Source organism: Notamacropus eugenii, chromosome 4 (genome assembly GCF_028372415.1).
Source record: "Notamacropus eugenii isolate mMacEug1 chromosome 4, mMacEug1.pri_v2, whole genome shotgun sequence".
Lineage (NCBI taxonomy): Eukaryota > Metazoa > Chordata > Mammalia > Diprotodontia > Macropodidae > Notamacropus > Notamacropus eugenii.
In genome coordinates, this window is record NC_092875.1 from 14,720,404 (window position 1) to 14,739,234 (window position 18,831).

The window sequence follows — 18,831 nt, forward strand, 5'->3', positions numbered from 1 at the left end:
CCTCCTCCCAGGGCTATTCATCACCCGGCTCTGCCGGGTGGGGGCCAAACCGTCCCTTGGCAAAGCCAGATTTGGCGGCTGAGGATGACTGGGAGATTCCCTTCCCTCTCTAAATTCTAAACCTTCCCTCTTTTTTTTTTTTTTTAACACCACATTAAGAACCTGAACTGTTTCAGAAAGATGAACGCGGTAACTTTGTAGACTGTATTAGAGGCAAGGAGCCTTTATTTATTTTTTAATCTTGTGGACAATAGAAAGTCATGGAGGATTTTGGGGAAGGGCAGCGCTGTGATGATGAAGAGGTCAGTGTCCTTCAGAAGAAGGTCTTAAGGGAGGATTGGAATGAGGAGGCTGGAGGCCCGGAGAGCCAGGAGGGGGACATTGCGATAGTCCAGAAAGGCAGGAGAGGGCCCAGAGAGAGGCTGCTGCCGCCCCAAGGTCACACAGCCTGTGAGCTGGTGGAGCTGCGCCTGGGAAGGTCTTGGGGAATGACTGGAGTGAGAGAGAAATGAGAGTCAGAGAAAGCTCAAGGATGTCCAGATCAGCAGTTTTCATCTCTGTATTGGATTTTAATTGAGTTCTTAACTCTCCGTCTCGGGTAAAGCTTCTGGGGTGATTAGGTGTCAGGAGCAGGGGGACCAAACTGCCTGAGGCCGGTGAGTTTGGGATTCCAGAGTTGGCTGGACAGGCAGGGACATGTGCCACCCCCCCTCTGGAGCTCCTGTTATCCCTTCCAGACCCCCATGCACAGATGTGTGTGCTGGGACCTTTGGGGGCCAGGCACCACACATCCTCCCTCCTCCTGGCTAGGCACACTGGCCCTCCAGGGATCGATAGCTTCCTGCTGTCACAGACAAGGTGCCTTTAGCCAAAGGACTTCCTGGGATTCTGAGGGCAGTGAGGTGAGGTGAAGTGGAGAAACTGAGGCTCAGGGAGGGCTAGGAAGTGGCCCAAGGTCGCCCTGCCAGGCAGGGACCTGGGGTAGATAGAGGCTCCGGCACGAGGCTCATGAATATTCATCCATTCTTACAAGCCTTTGGGCAGGGCCAGGTGACTGGCTCTCTTCCCAGAGCTGCAAAGTCAGCTCTGCAGGACCTGGCCAGGCTCAGGAGGGTTGGGGTGACAGCGGGAGGGACCCAGCAGAGCACCCTCATCCATCACAGCCTGCCTGGCAAGGTAGGAGGATGCTCCCGGACCAGTAACTTTTCTGACCTGGCTCTCAGTTTCCCTGGCAGCTCAGTGGGGGCATAATTCTGTCTTCCTTCTTCGCTGTGAGTATTTCAAGGTCAGAGGACTCTTGGTTTCCTGCCCTGAGGGAGGGGAGCTGAGACCGTTACCCTGGGGATTAGGGCCGAGGGGGCAGTTTGCATAGGGACCGAGGCAGGAGAGGAGGGACCAAGGTGGTGGGTGGTGGGAGGCTGGGGATGGATCTGAGGCTTCCCCAGCAATCTGGTGTCTCTAGGACCTGCGTGGCTCGGGTTCATGTTTTCTCTTTTCTTATAACCCAGTCTCCCGCTTAAAGCTTAAAGTGGGAGTTAGTCCTGCCTGCTGGGACAACTGCTTCCAGTATGAAACTGTTCAGTCTTTCCCAGCATCTTCGCAGCTTTAGCTGTTTTTTTTGACTGATTGCATTTTCCCTTTTAGGAAACTTTCAAGGTAACAGCGTCTACAAACACTAAACAAGTCATAAGACAAAGACTTTTCTGCAAAAACCTGGACAAAACAATAGGGCACATATTGGCTAGCTTTTCAATTTGTTATAGCAAAAAGGGATCAATGAAAATCAAGCTGAATTACCCTTTAAATCTCTTGAAGATTTATGTCAGATGTTCCACAACTCAATAGCATTGCTGTTTAGTCCTTCCCAGAACTATGGGGAGTATCCCCTGGTCCAGTGCCACCGAAAATCTTTCCAGGGGGAACCCACAGGTACCTTACTGATGCTGGAACCCAGCTTTCTTTATTACCCCTGGGAGAAAACTTGAAAAGTACCTAAATTTTTATCCTAATTCTAAATCACCTCAGTCCTTCTGGCAAACTAAATGTCCCCAATCCTTGGGACAAGCCTGAAAATATCCCTAGAAAACTGGATCCAAACACATACTTTCCTCAGCTTAGGGCTGGACCATGAAAACAAGAGACAGACTTTTATACATGAAAAACAATCTAAAAAGGTCAATTAATTAAAAGGAAAAAATACAACCTTAGGGGATCTGATTTCTAATTGGATGAAAGATTAGGGACAAGTTGGGAGAGAGAGAATAAAGATGTGTGATTTCCTGAAATCAGAAGAGAAGGTGTCCCCCTCTGTCTCTCCCCAAAGTCTGTATTCAGTCAAAGGAATGTGGAAACAAAAACTGATTGATCAGTGTGGGGCCAGTTTTCAGATAAGACATGGGTTTCTTGAGATGTCCAATTGTGAGAAAGCTGCTTGTATCCCTCTTTGGATCTGACTTTTGGGTCAGCATAACCGAGGCCCTTAGTTAAGGGTCTTTAAGCAGCAGGGAGAGGTGGTCCAGCTTCCTGGCCACACAGAGCTAGCTCAAACAGTGCAATAAGGTTTTTCCCCAGTTCCCTAGATTGAATTAAGATTTCTCACAAGACAGAATTTGGACTAAACGCATAATTGAAAAGAAAGGGAACTGAGGTATGCCTATAGCGTGTCACAAGAAGGAGTCAGTGGGGTTCACTCAGTTCCACAATTAATCTTTTGCTGTCCTAATCCCCTTAGTTCCCTCACACGGGGGACTGACAGCAACTCCCATCCCCATGGCACTGGGGGCCTCTGGGTGAGTCTGGCAGGAATTCTGGCTGGAATGAGACTGAGCTGGAGACTGGTGTTGTAGACCCTTCGAGGACTGTTTACTCCAGGCAAGCAGATAAGTGGGGAGATCGACACTGATTGGCACCAAGGGAGAGGAGATGGGCTACAAGGTCAAGCCCTCTCACTTCCTGGGCCCTAGTTTCTCCATCTGCAAAATGGGGAAAGGGGGGAAGATAGACTCAGTGACTTCCAAGGTCTCTTCTGGCTTTAAATCTGTGATCCCATGGTGACGTGTGGATGGGAAGCTGAGCTCTTGCTACCACTGTGCTGTGTGACCTCAGGGAAATTGCTTGACCTTTCTGGTCCTCAGATTCTTTCTCCTTACAATTGGGGGGGCCCTCCATGATGGCCTTTAGGGGCTGGGATCTGTAGGGCTGATATTCCCCCGCTTTCTCCCAGCAGTGCAGGGACCTAGTGGGCTGGCTCCACTGAGGGCTGAGGAAAGACACTTCCTAGCTGTGTGACCCTGGGCAAGTCACTTTACCTTGTCTGCATCAGTTTCCTCATCTGTAAAATGAGCTGGAGAAGGGAATGGAGAACCACTCCAGTACCTCTGCTAAGAAAACCCCCAGTGGGGTCACTGAGAGTCAGACATAACTGAAACGACTGAAGAACAGGTTGGGAGCGTGCGCTGTAGTCCAGAGGAATCGCTATAATATACAGCATTCCTGATTAAGTGCTCCAGAGAGAAAAGGAGCCAAAGTGGGCTGTGAGGTCCCAGGACGAAGAGGAGCTCGAGCATTTAGAAAACGCGGGGGCCTGCAGCGCTGGCACGGTTGGGGCTAAGGTTCTGTTCAGCTCTCAGACGTTCAATGTTCTGCGGCCCCTCCCAGCCCTGACCTCCCCTGGTCTGAGGCCCCTCCCAGCCCTGACCTCCCCTGGCCTGAGGCCCCTCCCAGCCCTGACCTCCCCTGGCCTGAGGCCCCTCCCAGCCCTGACCTCCCCTGGTCTGCGGCCCCTCCCAGCCCTGACCTTTCCTGGTCTGAGGCCCCTCCCAGCCCTGACCTTTCCTGGTCTGAGGCCCCTCCCAGCCCTGACCTTTCCTGGTCTGAGGCCCCTCCCAGCCCTGACCTCCCCTGGTCTGCGGCCCCTCCCAGCCCTGACCTTTCCTGGTCTGCGGCCCCTCCCAGCCCTGACCTCCCCTGGTCTGCGGCCCCTCCCAGCCCTGACCTTTCCTGGTCTGAGGCCCCTCCCAGCCCTGACCTTTCCTGGTCTGAGGCCCCTCCCAGCCCTGACCTTTCCTGGTCTGAGGCCCCTCCCAGCCCTGACCTCCCCTGGTCTGCGGCCCCTCCCAGCCCTGACCTTTCCTGGTCTGCGGCCCCTCCCAGCCCTGACCTCCCCTGGTCTGAGGCCCCTCCCAGCCCTGACCTCCCCTGGTCTGAGGCCCCTCCCAGCCCTGACCTCCCCTGGTCTGAGGCCCCTCCCAGCCCTGACATCCCTTGTTCTGAGACCCTCCCAGCCCTGACATCCCCTGGTCTGAGGCCCCTCCCAGCCCTGACCTCCCCTGGTCTGAGGCCCCTCCCAGCCCTGACCTCCCCTGGTCTGCGGCCCCTCCCAGCCCTGACCTTTCCTGGTCTGAGGCCCCTCCCAGCCCTGACCTCCCCTGGCCTGAGGCCCCTCCCAGCCCTGACCTCCCTTGTTCTGAGACCCTCCCAGCCCTGACCTTTCCTGGTCTGAGGCCCCTCCCAGCCCTGACCTCCCCTGGTCTGAGGCCCCTCCCAGCCCTGACCTCCCCTGGTCTGCGGCCCCTCCCAGCCCTGACCTTTCCTGGTCTGAGGCCCCTCCCAGCCCTGACCTCCCCTGGCCTGAGGCCCCTCCCAGCCCTGACATCCCTTGTTCTGAGACCCTCCCAGCCCTGACCTCCCCTGGTCTGCGGCCCCTCCCAGCCCTGACCTTTCCTGGCCTGAGGCCCCTCCCAGCCCTGACCTCCCCTGGTCTGAGGCCCCTCCCAGCCCTGACCTCCCCTGGCCTGAGGCCCCTCCCAGCCCTGACCTCCCCTGGTCTGAGGCCCCTCCCAGCCCTGACCTCCCCTGGTCTGAGGCCCCTCCCAGCCCTGACCTCCCCTGGTCTGAGGCCCCTCCCAGCCCTGACCTCCCCTAGCCTGAGGCCCCTCCCAGCCCTGACCTCCCCTGTTCTGAGGCCCCTCCCAGCCCTGACCTCCCCTGGTCTGCGGCCCCTCCCAGCCCTGACCTTTCCTGGTCTGAGGCCCCTCCCAGCCCTGACCTTTCCTGGCCTGAGGCCCCTCCCAGCCCTGACCTTTCCTGGTCTGAGGCCCCTCCCAGCCCTGACCTTTCCTGGTCTGCGGCCCCTCCCAGCCCTGACCTTTCCTGGTCTGAGGCCCCTCCCAGCCCTGACCTTTCCTGGTCTGAGGCCCCTCCCAGCCCTGACCTCCCCTGGTCTGCGGCCCCTCCCAGCCCTGACCTTTCCTGGTCTGAGGCCCCTCCCAGCCCTGACCTCCCCTGGTCTGAGGCCCCTCCCAGCCCTGACCTCCCCTGGTCTGAGCTCTCTTGCAGCTGGGTGAGACCCGAGGGACCCAGGTCTGCCCAGGAGGCTCGGACCTGGGTTCTAATGTGATCTCAGGCGCTCGTTAGCTGCGTGACCCGCCGTCTGCCTCAGTTTCCCCAACTGTAAAATGGGATAATCGTAGCCCCTCCCTCTCAGGGTCGTTATGAGGATCAAAGGAGATCATTAGTGTAAAGTCTCCTTAGCACAGAGCCGGGCACATCGTAGGCGCCTAATAAATGCTTGCTTGTACCTTGCTCTGGGTGACCTCGGTCAGGGCCCCGCCCTGGGCCAGTGAGGTGGGCGGAGCTAGCCGGCCCCCTCCCGGGGTGGGGGAGGGGCGGAGCTAGCCGGCCCCCTCCCGGGATGGGGGAGGGGCGGAGCTAGCCGGCCCCCTCCCGGGGTGGGGGAGGGGAGGCCGCCCGGCCCTGCCGCGCCCCCTAGGGGTCGTTCGGGGCGCTGCCGCTGAGCCCGCTGCTCCTGATGCAGCCCAGGAGGAAGGACCGCAGCCTGGGGGAGGTGAGGACTGCCCCGGGCGGCCTTCTGGGGCTGGGGGAAGGGGGAGCACTCGCTCTGCCCTTGGGTTAGTGCAGCCTCAGGCAGACCGAGGGCCTCCTGAGTCTAGAACCCGGAGCCCTGCGGGAGCGTTCTAGGCTCCTTCCCGGGAGCCCTCGCGGCCCGGCCTCTTCCCCCCGGACCCACGTCCGCTGTCGGATGGTAGCCCCACGTGGGGCTCGGGGTCACCCCAGGCTTGACCCCAGGCCGGCCCAGTGCAGGCGGGGGGAGGGACAGAACATGGGGGTCATGGGTCGGACCGCCCCCCAGGGAGAGCTGGGCCAGGATGGGGGAGGCCCCGGGCCCCCCTTGTTCCCACCCCTTGAGGCCCCCCCGCCTCGCACCCCGCCACGTGCTTTTAGAAGCCCCGCGTGTTAGGAGGCCATGCCGGTGGTAGTGGGTCTACAAGCCCCAGTGAAGGGCCTGCTGTGTGTCCAGCCCGCTCTGAGCGTTAGGGGTACGCAGACGGACAGCAGACAAGGGCTCCCTCCGGGGGACCGAGCCCGCCCCTGTCTGGGACCGCGTCCCTCACCCTGACACCCGGGGAGGGAGGGGACACCTCCGGGAGGGGCCTCGGGTCTCACCCGCCTGGGCCTGGGAGCCTTCTGTCGGAGCCTGTAAGGGTACCCCTGTAAGGGCACCCCCTGTAAGGGCAGGCCTGGGGAGGGGGCTGACTGTCCCCCATCAGGGGGGACGCGCATCTGGGATAGGAACCCAGAATGGTGGAGCCTGGGTCAGGGACCTTTCTGCAGCACCCAGGGGTCCAAAGGCCCGACAGCTTCAGGGTGGGCTTGCTTGTCTCCTGCCTCTGCACAGCAGCCTTCCCTGAGTGGGCGATGGGCGCCCTGAGAGCCTGGGTGGGCTTTTGTCCACATTTGCATCAGTTCAGACCAGTCTTCCCGGAATTCTCTGGAACCACTCCTTTCCTTATTTCTTATTACAGCGCAGCAGTACTCCTTACTTTCATATTCTTCCTTAGGTATATGTCTATCTATCTACACACACATAGAGACGGATATGTAAGTATTTCCCAATTACATGTAAAGTGTTTAGATAATCGCTTTTTACAGTTTTGAGTTCCCCCTTCCCTCCCTCCCTCTGTCTCTCCTACCACGTGAGAGTGGCTTGCAATATGATACACTTATATGTGTGACTTCATTATTTATTCAACTTCGTCAATTTCCTATTCTTTGCCACCACAAAAAGAGCTGCTGGAAGTATCTTTAGAATCCTTTTTTTGCTGCAAACCAATCCCTCCCTTTACCTCCCTTCTCATCTTCCCGTTCCCCTTTGTCTCCTCTCCCAGTTGTATAAAATATATTTCTGTACCCAATTTTACAGAGACAGAGAAATCAGAGCAGGACAATGGGAGAGTGGAGACATTCACCCGTTGTTGGGATGGGGTGGGTGGTCTTTGGATAGGCACAGACAGTTGAGATTTTCTCCTGGCAGCTTCTTAGCACGTCAGTGATCAGTGGGTCACTTAAACAATTGTTTATTTTTCCCTCCTTTGATGGGTCCAGATGAGAAGTGAAGCTCAAGTACCAACAGTTTCCCCTTCTTCTTTCTTTGTACAGGCAGCTAGGTGCTGCAGTAGATAAAGTTCTGAACCTCACCTGAGTTCAAATTCTGACCTTATCATTTACCATCTGTGTGATCCTGGGCAAGTCACTTAACTCTGTTTGCCTCACTTTTCTCAGCTGTAAAAGAGGGGTTAGAAATAGCCCCTACCTCCTAGGGTTGTTGTAAGGATCTAATGAGATACTATTTGTAAAGGACTTTGCAAATGTGAAATTATGATTTATTATTGACTATAGACTGTAGAGTTTGGCTGAGGAGGACTTTCCCCTCTCCCCTCAGAAAGGGAACAGATTCTCTTTAGACCACACTTGTATCCACGCATAGGGCTCAGCCTTGGGAGGGTCACCCGCTTGGCAGTTGCCTTCTCCTCTCCATTCTGTTATATTATACCTAACCACAGCAGTGGGCTCAGAAGGATCCGAGAGTTAAGGCAAGGCCCACAGTCCTTTCAACCTCTTCTTTGGGGGAATTTGTTTGTCAAGGCTTGTTGATCACCCCTCTTCATCAGGACAGAAGTGAGATTTGTCAGCTGCTCAAATTCAGCAGAGTCAAGATAACCGTTGACCTGCCCCCTTCTTACTTCTTAGTTGCAAAGACTTCTGAAGTCATTTAAATGAGCATATCTTTATTTGGAGATACCCCATTTTAAAAGCATACACAACAAGTAATTGGAATTGGAAAGACAAGAGAGAGAAATCAGAGCAGGAAAATGGGAGAGTGGAGACATTCACCCACTCTTGGGATGGAGTGGGTGGTCTTGGAAACGGCACACAGTTGGGATTCTCTCCTGGCAGCTTCTTAGTGGGTCAGTGATCAGCTTTTTAACACTTAATATAAGCCCATCCCTAGAAGTTCTGAGACCTCATAGAAGACCCCAAAGATTCTGAGGTCTAACACTGGGAGGATGAGGAGGAACCCAGGGGACCCATGATGAGACTAACAAAGACCAAGGCTTGGCACTTGGTGCAAGGCTGAACTAAAACCGGAGAGGTGACTAAGTCAAGAAAGACACTGACCAGTATTTTTGCTGTTCAGTCCTTTCAGTAATATCTGTCTCATCTTGACCCCAATTTGGGTTTAGTAAAGATCCTGGAGTGGTTTGCATCTTCCTTCTCCAGCTCATTTTACAGATGAAAAACAGATGAAGCAAACAAGGTGTAGTGACTTGCCCAGGGTCACACATCTAATGTCTGAGGCCAGATTATAATTCAGGAAGATGAGTCTCCTGACTTCAGGCCTGGCGCTCTGTGCACTAGGGTGTCATCTAGCTGCCCTGTGGGACATAGTCCTTGCTGTTCCACAAACAAGACCTTCCATCAACCTACCTGAGGTATTTTCTCTGACTATTTCTCATGCCTGGAATTCTCTCTCTCCTCATCTCTGCCTTCCTTCAAGTCCTAGCTAAGATCTGGCCCTTTACAAGCAGTCTTCCTATTCTCCCTCCCTTTTGAATGATCTCCAGAGCCATCTCTGGCTATATCTTGTTTGTATATAGTTATTTGCATTCAATATTCTTCATTAGACTGTGAACTCCTTGAGAGCAACAACTGTTTTTTGCCCTTTTTTTGTATTCCCATCATTTAGCACATGGCAGGCACTTTATAAATGCTTATTGACTCAACTTACCTAAAAGAAAAAAATGGTTTTTTTATAAGGATTACATGAATACCTAGAAGAAATCAAGCCAAAGATTAAAAAAAGAGCTCTGGATTAAAGAATTCAAAGAAGTATAAATTATTTAGAAGGAAAACAGTAAATCTTACCTAAGTCACAAATTCCCTAAAAAGCAGAATAAACCAAACAAAAACCAATAACTCCATGAAAGAGCAAGAAATAGTAGAACAAAGTTTTTAAAAAATTGAGAAGAGAATAAAATGTAATATACTTGATACTTGGAGAACAGGTCAAAGAAAAATAATTTAAGAACATTGGATTCCTTGAAAACCATAATTCTTAAAAGCCTGGATACTTTATTCCAAGGAATCACAAATGAGAACCATTCAGCTCTATTATAAGCAAAGAGCAAGATGAAAATAGAACCCATTGATCACCTCTCCTTCTGGAAAAAAATGAACAAACAAACTTCAAAATGCTAAGTCCCATCAACGTTGTACTCAAAATTCAGAGCTCAAAGGAAAAATATTATGAACAGCCAGAAAGGAGTTCATGCACTAAGGAACCAGTTAGTATCACATAGGACCTGGCAGCTTCTACTAAAAATGAGAAGAAAACTTGGAATATAATATTCAGAAAGACAGTCTAGGCTTATAACTAAAGAAAAACTTAATCCTTCAAGGCTTAGTGAAATCCTACAGGGAAAAAATGTACTTCTAATGGAATGGAGGACTTTCAAGCATTTCTAATGAAAAGACCAGAGCTGAATAGGAATTTTGAAATACAAAAACTGGAGTCTAGAGAAATATAGAAAGTTAAATTTATTTGAGTCCTTGGAGAGAGCTGTATATCATACTGATAACCTAATAATGGGAGAGAAGAAACAAATATTCCTTCAGAACTGTATTAAATAAGAAAAACAGAGGATCTCAGTTGATTGGTTCTCTCTGAGATTTTTAAAAGGGGGAAAAGAAGAGAGAGTTAAGGTAGTATATTACTGCAGAAGGGAGGACGAAGCCAGTTGAACATGTGATTTTTCATAATTGGGAGCTGTGAGCAAAAGAATATACAAACATGGAGGAAGGATTTGGGAAAGAGCCACCAGATGAACTTTGCTCTTATCTGAAATGGATAAAGGGGGGTTGAACAGATGCACAAGATGCTTCAACTCAGTTGGGAGATAATTGGAAGAGGGAGTGGTTTAAGAGGAAGGATAGTTGAAAACAAATTTCCTGATCTTGAAGGGGGGAGTAAAAGAAAAAAAAAGGACTTGAACTAGAACTTGAAAGGGACAAATGTCCATGATAGGGAATGGGATGACTGAACAGATTGTGGGAATGTAATGGAATATTATTATACCATAAGAAATGATGAAAGACTATTTTAGAGAATCCTGGGTAGTTTGAACTTATGCGCCAAATGAACCAACCCAGGAGAACAATTTATTCAAGGACACATGGTAAAGAAAAGAAACTTTGAGTGCCAAGAACTCTGATTAATGCAATTACCAACCATGTGTCTCTCCAAGAGAGAGGAGGAATTCTCCACCTGGTCTTCTTGAGGGACACAAAGACATATGTTTTTTTCTACCATGGCCAATAGGTGAATTCATGCCACTTGACTTATTTTTTTAACAAGGATTTTTTCTTTGTCTTTGTTGGGAAGTGGAAGTTGTAGAGGAGAGGAAAGAAAACTATGCTAATACTGGGGGGTGGGGTGGGGGGAAGAGGCCCACTGAAACATTTTTTTCTCTAGATGAACTCCTCATCTCCATCTGGAAATTTGTTTGGTCAATAGGTCATCAGGTTATGGCAACTCATAAGGTCTTAGGTACCTACCAAGTCTGAGAGACCCTGATGTCTCATGGAGAGGACTTTTTATGTCCTCAGATGACTAGGGAGCTGGGGCCAATCAGGTCCCAGGATTGATTTTGTCTTCCTTTAGGTAAAATCTCCCCATGTTATGGGTGAGAGGAAAGAAGCTTCATCAGGGAAACCTGAGTCCTATCATGAAGGAGGCATCTCCTAAGAATCAAAGAGCTTTACATCCAGATAATAGAGGCAGCTCCTCCTGACTCTCCATGGGCTTACACTCCACAAAGTCTCCCCTGAGCCTCATGAACCAAATTCAGGGCTAGCAGGTTTAGCTACCCAAAGGCTTCAATCAGTTTCATGCTTCCCTTCCAATCTGATTGGAGAAACAGTTTCATCTTTTTCAAGAGCCTGCTGGACCTTCTTGAAAGATAGGCCATTCACCTGAACTGTTTCCAGTAGTTTCCTAACAGGTTGCCCTCTCTTTAATCTCTTCTCCCCACTCCCAACCTATCCTTTCCTCCACCTTCCAAAACTATGAGGGGATCTCAGGTGCAGGTTGGATGAGAAAGCCTCTGAGGTTCCCTTCTGTATCTGAAATGTTCCACTGAGTTGGTTGGTTGTCGTCCTTCATTCTCGAAGAGGACCAAAATAACATCACGATGACAAAGTGAAGCTTCAGTGTGTCTGACTATGGCTGATCAGACCAATAGGAGGGATGCTCTTCCACTGAGTAAATCTGAAGTATCTATTAAGAGAACAGCTGTTACACTTCAGGAATTTAATTATATTCTAGTAAACAAGAATAATCACAATAACCTTAACAAGTAGCCTCATGGAAAGGGAGTTAACAGTTTGGCACAAAGCTTTGCTCAAGCAACAAACTCCCTGAAAATTATGATGGACCAAATAAAGCCAATGATTCCATGGGACAAAGAGAAATATTAAAACAAAACCAAAAGACTGAAAAATAGAAAACATGTGCTATCTCATATTAAAAAAAAACTGACCTGGAAATCAGATTGAGGAGAAAAAAATGAAGAATTATTGGATGTGTGACCAAAAAAAAAAAAAAAAAAGCTTAGACATTATCTTTGAAGAAATCTTCCCAGATCTCTTAGAACTAAAAGGCAAGGTGGAAATAGGAAGAATCCATCTCCTGAAAGAAACATCAAAATGAAAATCCCCAAGAACATTTTAACCAAAATCTGGGACTTCCAGCTCAAAGAAAAATTATTGCAAGGCACCAGAAAAAAAGAATTCAAGTACTGAGGAACCACCATCAGGATCACACATGAGTTAGTAGCCACCACTGTGAAGGAATGTAGATATTGGAATGCAATATTCCAGAAGGCAAAGGTCATAGGATTACAGCCAAGAATAACTTACCTACCGACACTGAGTATATAATGATAAAGGAGAAAATATGGATCTTTAATGAAATAGAAGACTTCCAAGCATTCCAGGTGGAAATACCAAAGCTGTATAGAAACTTTGAAGTTCAAACATAGGAGTTAAGGGAAATATAAAAAGGTAAACATAAATAAACCATCATAAGGAAAACATAAAAAGGTAAACTTGAATCAATAATCATAAGGGACTAAACACAGATGCATTCACATTCAAATGGAGGGGATAAATATGTCTTCTCTGAATTTTATCATCCTCAGGAGTTATAGAAGGAGTCTAATTAGACAAGGCTTGGGAGGGGTTCTGTTACGTCTTGATGAACTAAAAAGAAGAATGGAAAGGCAAAGGAAGAGGAATATGGTGCTGGAGTGAAAGAGGCTAGAGAAAATTATCTCACATAGTTGAAATGCATAAATAGATATCTAGACAAACAAGGAAGTCAAGGGGGGACTGGTTGACACTTGAACCTCACTCATCTGAACTGGTCAGACACACACATACATACACACTCAACAGAGAATTGAGAAGGAAAAGGAGAATGGTAGGGAAGGAGACTTAGAGAAAAAGTATTTTAAGGAAGGGATTAGTCATAAGCAACATGAATAGCTAGGTGGTGTTCTGGACAGAGCACTGGGTCTGGAAACAGGAAGACTCATCTTCTTGAGTTCAAATCCTCAGACACTTCCTAGCTGTGTGACCCTAGCTGGGCAAGTCACTTCACCCTTTTGGACTCAGTTTCCTCATCTATAAAATGATGTGGAGAAGGAAATGGCAAACCACCCCAGTGTGTCTGCCAAGAAAACCCCAAATGGCGTCACAGAGTCAGACATAACCACTGGAGAACAACATGAATTTTAAGGATATTAAAAAACATTTATAACTCTTTTCAAGGTGGTAAAGAATAAGGGTTTTGAGGCGGTGGCTAAATATCTTAAGATATATAAACATGATGAAAACTGTTATGTTATAAAAAATGACGAAGGGGGTTGTTTCTGAGAAGCCTGAAGAGACTGTCTGAACTGATGCAGAGGGAAAGGAGCAGAACCAGAACAGTGTACACAATGTCAATCACTTTGTAAAGATTTAGAAATTCTGATCAGAGAAATGAGTAACCATTGATTCCAGAAAGACCAATGATAAAACTTGCTACTCATGTCCTGAGAGAGAGGTGAAGGACTCAAAGTGCAGAATGAAGCACATTGTGTGTGTGTGTGTGTGTGTGTGTGTGTGTGTGGTTACATATATGTGCATATACACACATATCTATGTCTTTTTCTTTTGAACATGGCCAATGGGGAGGTTGTGTTGATTGCCTAAACATGTCTAAACATTGCCTAAACGTAGAGGTTTTGTTTTTCTTTCCTCCTCAGTTAGAGGGGGCCATAGATTGGAGACAGAAAGGTAGATTTTTGCTAATTAAAAAAATAAAATTTAATTAAACAAGATGTCAATACAGCTTTTTAAAAGAAGAAAATGGGGGGCGGAGCCAAGATGGTGGAGTAGAAAGACGCACATACACATAGCTCTGAACCCACAACCCATAGAACATCTGTAAAAAGGAACTCATGGTGAATTCTGGAGCAGCAGAGGCCACAGAACAGTGGAGCGAAGGAGATTTCTGTTCCAGAGGGACCTGCAAACCTCTCTCAAAAGGTCCTTCGCACTGTGGACTGGGAGCCGAGCACAGCCCTGCCGTGGCCGCGGCACCAGGAGGAGCAGATTCGAGCTGGCTTCAGGGACGGGATCTCCAGCGGCCACGTGGGTCCCTCCACCCACAGGTGATGGGGGTTGGTGAGAGGGTCTCTTTGGTGGGTCGAGAGGAGAGTGGGGTGCCCCCATAACTCAGGCCCCCTCGGGAGGCAACAGCAGAGGCGGGAGCAGACTGGGGCTCCCCAAGCAGGCAGGAGCCTGGATCCATTGTTGAAGGTCTCTGCATAAACCCCTCCCCGCCCCCCCGAGGGAACTGAGTCCGTGAGGCAGCCCTGCCCCCACCTGAGCACCTGAACTTAATCTCACACTGAATAGCAGCCCTGCCCCCGCCCAAAGCCCTGAGGCTGGGCAGCAGCATTTGAATCTCAGACCCCAAGCGCTGGCTGGGAGGATCAGGAGGAGAAGTGGGTGTGAAGAGAATATTCAGAAGTCAAGTCACTGGCTGGGAAAATGCCCAGAAAAGGGAAAAGAAATAAGACTATAGAAGGTTACTTCCTTGGTGAACAGGTATTTCCTCCCTTCCCTTCTGATGAGGAAGAACAATGCTTACCATCAGGGAAAGACACAGAAGTCAAGTCTTCTGTATCCCAACCCACTCAATGGGCTCAGGCCATGGAAGAGCTCAAAAAGAATTTTGAAAATCAAGTTAGAGAGGTGGAGGAAAAGCTGGGAAGAGCAATGAGAGACATGCAGTCAAAGCATGAACAGCAGGTTAGCACCCTGCTAAAGGAGACCCCAAAAAATGCTGAAGAAAATAACACCTTGAAATATAGGCTAACTCAATTGGCAAAAGAAGTTCAAAAAGCCAATGAGGAGAAGAATGCTTTCAAAAGCAGAATTAGCCAAATGGAAAAGGAGGTTCAAAAGCTCACTGAAGAAAATAGTTCTTTCAAAATTAGAATGGAACAGAGGGAGGCTAATGACTTTATGAGAAACCAAGAAATCACAAAACAAAACCAAAAGAATGAAAAAATGGAAGATAATGTGAAATATCTTATTGGAAAAACAGCTGACCTGGAAAATAGATCCAGGAGAGACAATTTAAAAATTATGGGACTACCTGAAAGCCATGATCAAAAAAAGAGCCTAGACATCATCCTTCATGAAATTATCAAGGAAAACTGCCCTGATATTCTAGAACCAGAGGGCAAAATAAGTATTCAAGGAATCCACAGATCACTGCCTGAAAGAGATCCAAAAAGAGAAACTCCTAGGAACATTGTGGCCAAATTCCAGAGTTCCCAGGTCAAGGAGAAAATATTGCAAGCAGCTAGAAAGAAACAATTCAAGTATTGTGGAAATACAATCAGGATAACACAAGATCTAGCAGCTTCTACATTAAGGGATTGAAGGGCATGGAATAGGATATTCCAGAAGTCAAAGGAACTAGGACTAAAACCAAGAATCACCTACCCAGCAAAACTGAGTATAATACTTTAGGGGAAAAAATGGTCTTTCAATGAAATAGAGGACTTGCAAGCATTCTTGATGAAAAGACCAGAGCTGAAAAGAAAATTTGACTTTCAAACACAAGAATGAAGAGAAGCATGAAAAGGTGAATAGCAAAGAGAAGTCATAAGGGACTTTACTAAAGTTGAACTGTTTACATTCCTACATGGAAAGACAATATTTGTAACTCTTGAAACATTTCAGTATCTGGGTACTGGGTGGGATTACACACACACACATGCACACATGCACACACACATAGAGACAGAGTGCACAGAGTGAATTGAAGAGGATGGGATCATATCTTAAAAAAATGAAATCAAGCAGTGAGAGAGAAATATATTGGGAGGAGAAAGGGAGAAATGGAATGGGGCAAATTATCTCTCATAAAAGAGGCAAGCGAAAGACTCATTAGTGGAGGGATAAAGAGAGGAGGTGAGAGAAAAACATGAAGCTTACTCTCATCACATTCCACTAAAGGAAGGAATAAAATGCACACTCATTTTGGTGTGAAAACCTATCTTACAATACAGGAAAGTGGGGGATAAGGGGATAAGCAGGGTGGGGGGGATGATGGAAGGGAGGGCACGGGGAGGAGGGAGCAATTTGAGGTCGACACTCATCGGGAGGGATAGGATCAAAAGAGAGAACAGAAGTAATGGGGGACAGGATAGGATGGAGGGAAATATAGTTAGTTCTTACACAACAGTACTATTATGGAAGTCATTTGCAAAACTACACAGATTTGGCCTGTATTGAATTGCTTGCCTTCCAAAGGGAAGGGGTGGGGAGGGAGGGAGGAAGAGAAGTTGGAACTCAAAGTGTTAGGAACAACTGTCAAGTAATGTTCTTGCCACTAGGAAATAAGAAATACAGGTAAAGGGGTATAGAAAGTTATCTGGCCCTACAGGACAAAAGAGAAGTTGGAGACAAGGGCGGAGAGGGATGATAGAAGAGAGAGCAGATTGGTCATAGGGGCAACTAGAATGCTTGGTGTTTGGGGGGGGGGGACAAAAGGGGAGAAAATTTGTAACCCAAAATTTTGTGAAAATGAATGTTAAAAGTTAAATAAATAAAGAAATAAATAAATTTAAAAAAAAACCAAACTGATGATGCCTGTGCCCTGTATCTCTGATTCTGGAATCTGGAGATCTGGATCCGAGTCTCAGTTTGGCCATTCCTCTGTAACCTTGGGCAAGTCCTTTCCTCTCTCTCGACCTTCACTTCCTCTTCTCTAAAATGAGGCTATTTCTACGTGCCTGCTGCATACAGGCACCATGCTAAGCACTGGCGATAATAAGAAAATCCAAAAGACAGTCTCTGCCCTCATGGACCTCACAGTCCAATGGGAGAGACGACATGAAACAATTTAGGCAGTCCATATTTACTGAATACTTGACTGTGCCAGCCATGGCTGGCGATCAGGATACACAGGAAGGCAAAAGACAGTCCAGGCTGGAGGAACTCACAGTCTATAGCCTGGATATGTATGTGGGGATGGGGGGAGGGAGAGGGAGATGGCCACTAACTTCAGGGCTCCTGCCCCACCCTTCTCTCTTCCCCAGGTTACTGAGATGCCTTCTCTGAGGAAACCCTGGCACTCCATGGCAAAGGTGCTCATACTAGGATGCCTCTTCACCGGCTTCCTTCTGCTGTTCTATGCCTATGTGGCTCCCCTACAAGTCAGCATGACCGAGTGAGTGGGGGAGAGGGAGAGGGGCATAGAGGGAATGGGGAAGGGGAGGAAGAACACATTCCATTAAAGGAAACAGCTCTGATCCTGGGAGAACTTAGAGACTTGGGGACTTGGAACATCCAATCCAGGTGCTTTTACAGCTTAACCAAGAGTAAGCTTGGGCAGGGCAGTGGGTGGGGATCTACAGGTTGTTGTACCTGGGAGGAGCCTCAGAACAGGGAATGTCAGAACTGGAGGGGTGTTAGAATAGAGAATTACAAGCTAAGAGCCCCTCAAGGCTCAGGGTTCACATGAACATGGTTCTGATCTTGGGGCTGATCCCAAAGGCTCACTTTCTCTCTCTGGGTCATTGCCCAGGGGCTACCCCAGGACAATCTCTAAATATACTAATGTCTCCTTTTCCCCAAAAGTGGGTCAAAGGGATCCCTAGCTCCCCTTAGTTATTTGATGTTGTGACCTTTCACCAGTTAGTGGAATTAAAATGGGAGGAGGCAATGAACAGAGGAAGTTGGTAATTGGTTTATGATAGTTCTTTTCCTGTCTGTGTCCTAAGTGATCAAACTGTGATAGTTAGTTGTGTGAAAGCCATGCCCTGTGCCCCAAGATCATGAGGACCAAAGGTTTGACTCAGGGGCTGCTTGCACTGGGCCCCTTTGGTTCCACCAGGCAGCCTTACCTTCACTAGCTGGGCCTTGGATCAATGACTGATTGATTTCCAGGATCATCTGGAGAAAGGGGAGATAATTCCCCATCTTTAGGTGTGAGTGTGTGTGTGTATACATACATATATACATATATGTACATGCACAACTAGGTCTCAGTTAGTACAAATAACCTGTGTTTGCATTATTCAAATTCACATGGCATATTTCTATTAGACTGAAACCAATGACCACACTACATAATTATAACTTCAAATAGTGTTAATTTGAATACATTGGGACTTATATTCACACAGTTTTCATTGGCATTCTTTTAGAGTTTTTTTAACCAAGACACATTTAAATAACGTAGCTTATTGAGATTTTTTGTTTTATGTTACCTGTACTTCCTCTTGTAGATTTCCCTCCTCTCCAGTGTCTCAGAGAGCCATCCCTTAAAACAGAGAATTGTTTTAAAAAGTGGAAGAAGGGGAAAACATCCAGCAAAACCCATCAACCCTTTGAAACGGATTCTCTCTTGCTTTCTCCATTTATACACACACACACACACACGTACACAGGTATACGCATACACACAATAAATATAAAAATGCCTTTGGACCTGCGTAGAAACAATGTATCCTTTTTTTTATCCAGCCATTGGATCAAATGGTGCCATCTCTGTAGAGCTGAAGCTCCCTCTTTGGGGCCATGGATCATCCATAGTTTCCCAGCTGAATCTTGGAAGTTTCAGCTGCTCTAGCACAGCACTGAGTGGTCAACCTTTGGTTGCTAGGATTAGGCTGTTGCCATCCTGAGACTACACTGTAGTTGCCATGGTCACCAGGACCCGCCCCAGCCATGCTTTTCTTTTTATTAGCTGCCTGGCCACCTCACATTTCATGCAAACCCTCTCCCCTGTTTTCCAGTTTTCTGACCTTAACCAGTCAATCAATCAAGATTTATTAAGTGCCTACTGTGTGCCTGGCATTATGTTAAGCTTTGAGAATACAAAAAGAGACAAAAAACAGCTCCTGT

General features: G+C 48.0%; 1 protein-coding gene and 1 long non-coding RNA gene across 10 annotated transcripts in view; one reads left to right on the forward strand and one right to left on the reverse strand.

Moving 5' to 3' along the window:
* The window catches only part of LOC140499029 (galactosylceramide sulfotransferase-like), a 32,164-nt gene that overhangs the window by 3,977 nt on the left and 9,356 nt on the right, over nucleotides 1–18,831 (forward strand). For 6 of the 9 annotated variants that reach the window (XM_072599949.1, XM_072599951.1, XM_072599948.1 and 3 more), the window contains one exon: nucleotides 17,022–17,152. In XM_072599949.1, coding sequence (XP_072456050.1) covers nucleotides 17,031–17,152 — 122 coding nt within the window. In that variant the 5' untranslated portion in view covers nucleotides 17,022–17,030. Of the gene's footprint in view, nucleotides 1–1,059; nucleotides 1,272–5,775; nucleotides 5,846–6,860; nucleotides 6,901–17,021; nucleotides 17,153–18,831 lie in introns of those variants that run through there. The other 3 variants (XM_072599944.1, XM_072599945.1, XM_072599943.1) reach the window with 3 other exon arrangements.
* On the reverse strand, nucleotides 195–18,593 carry LOC140499034 (uncharacterized). Its single transcript, XR_011965249.1, has 3 exons — nucleotides 18,416–18,593; nucleotides 18,195–18,247; nucleotides 195–492 (listed from the first exon to the last, which is right to left on the reverse strand). It is a non-coding gene; the product is annotated as an uncharacterized lncRNA (long non-coding RNA).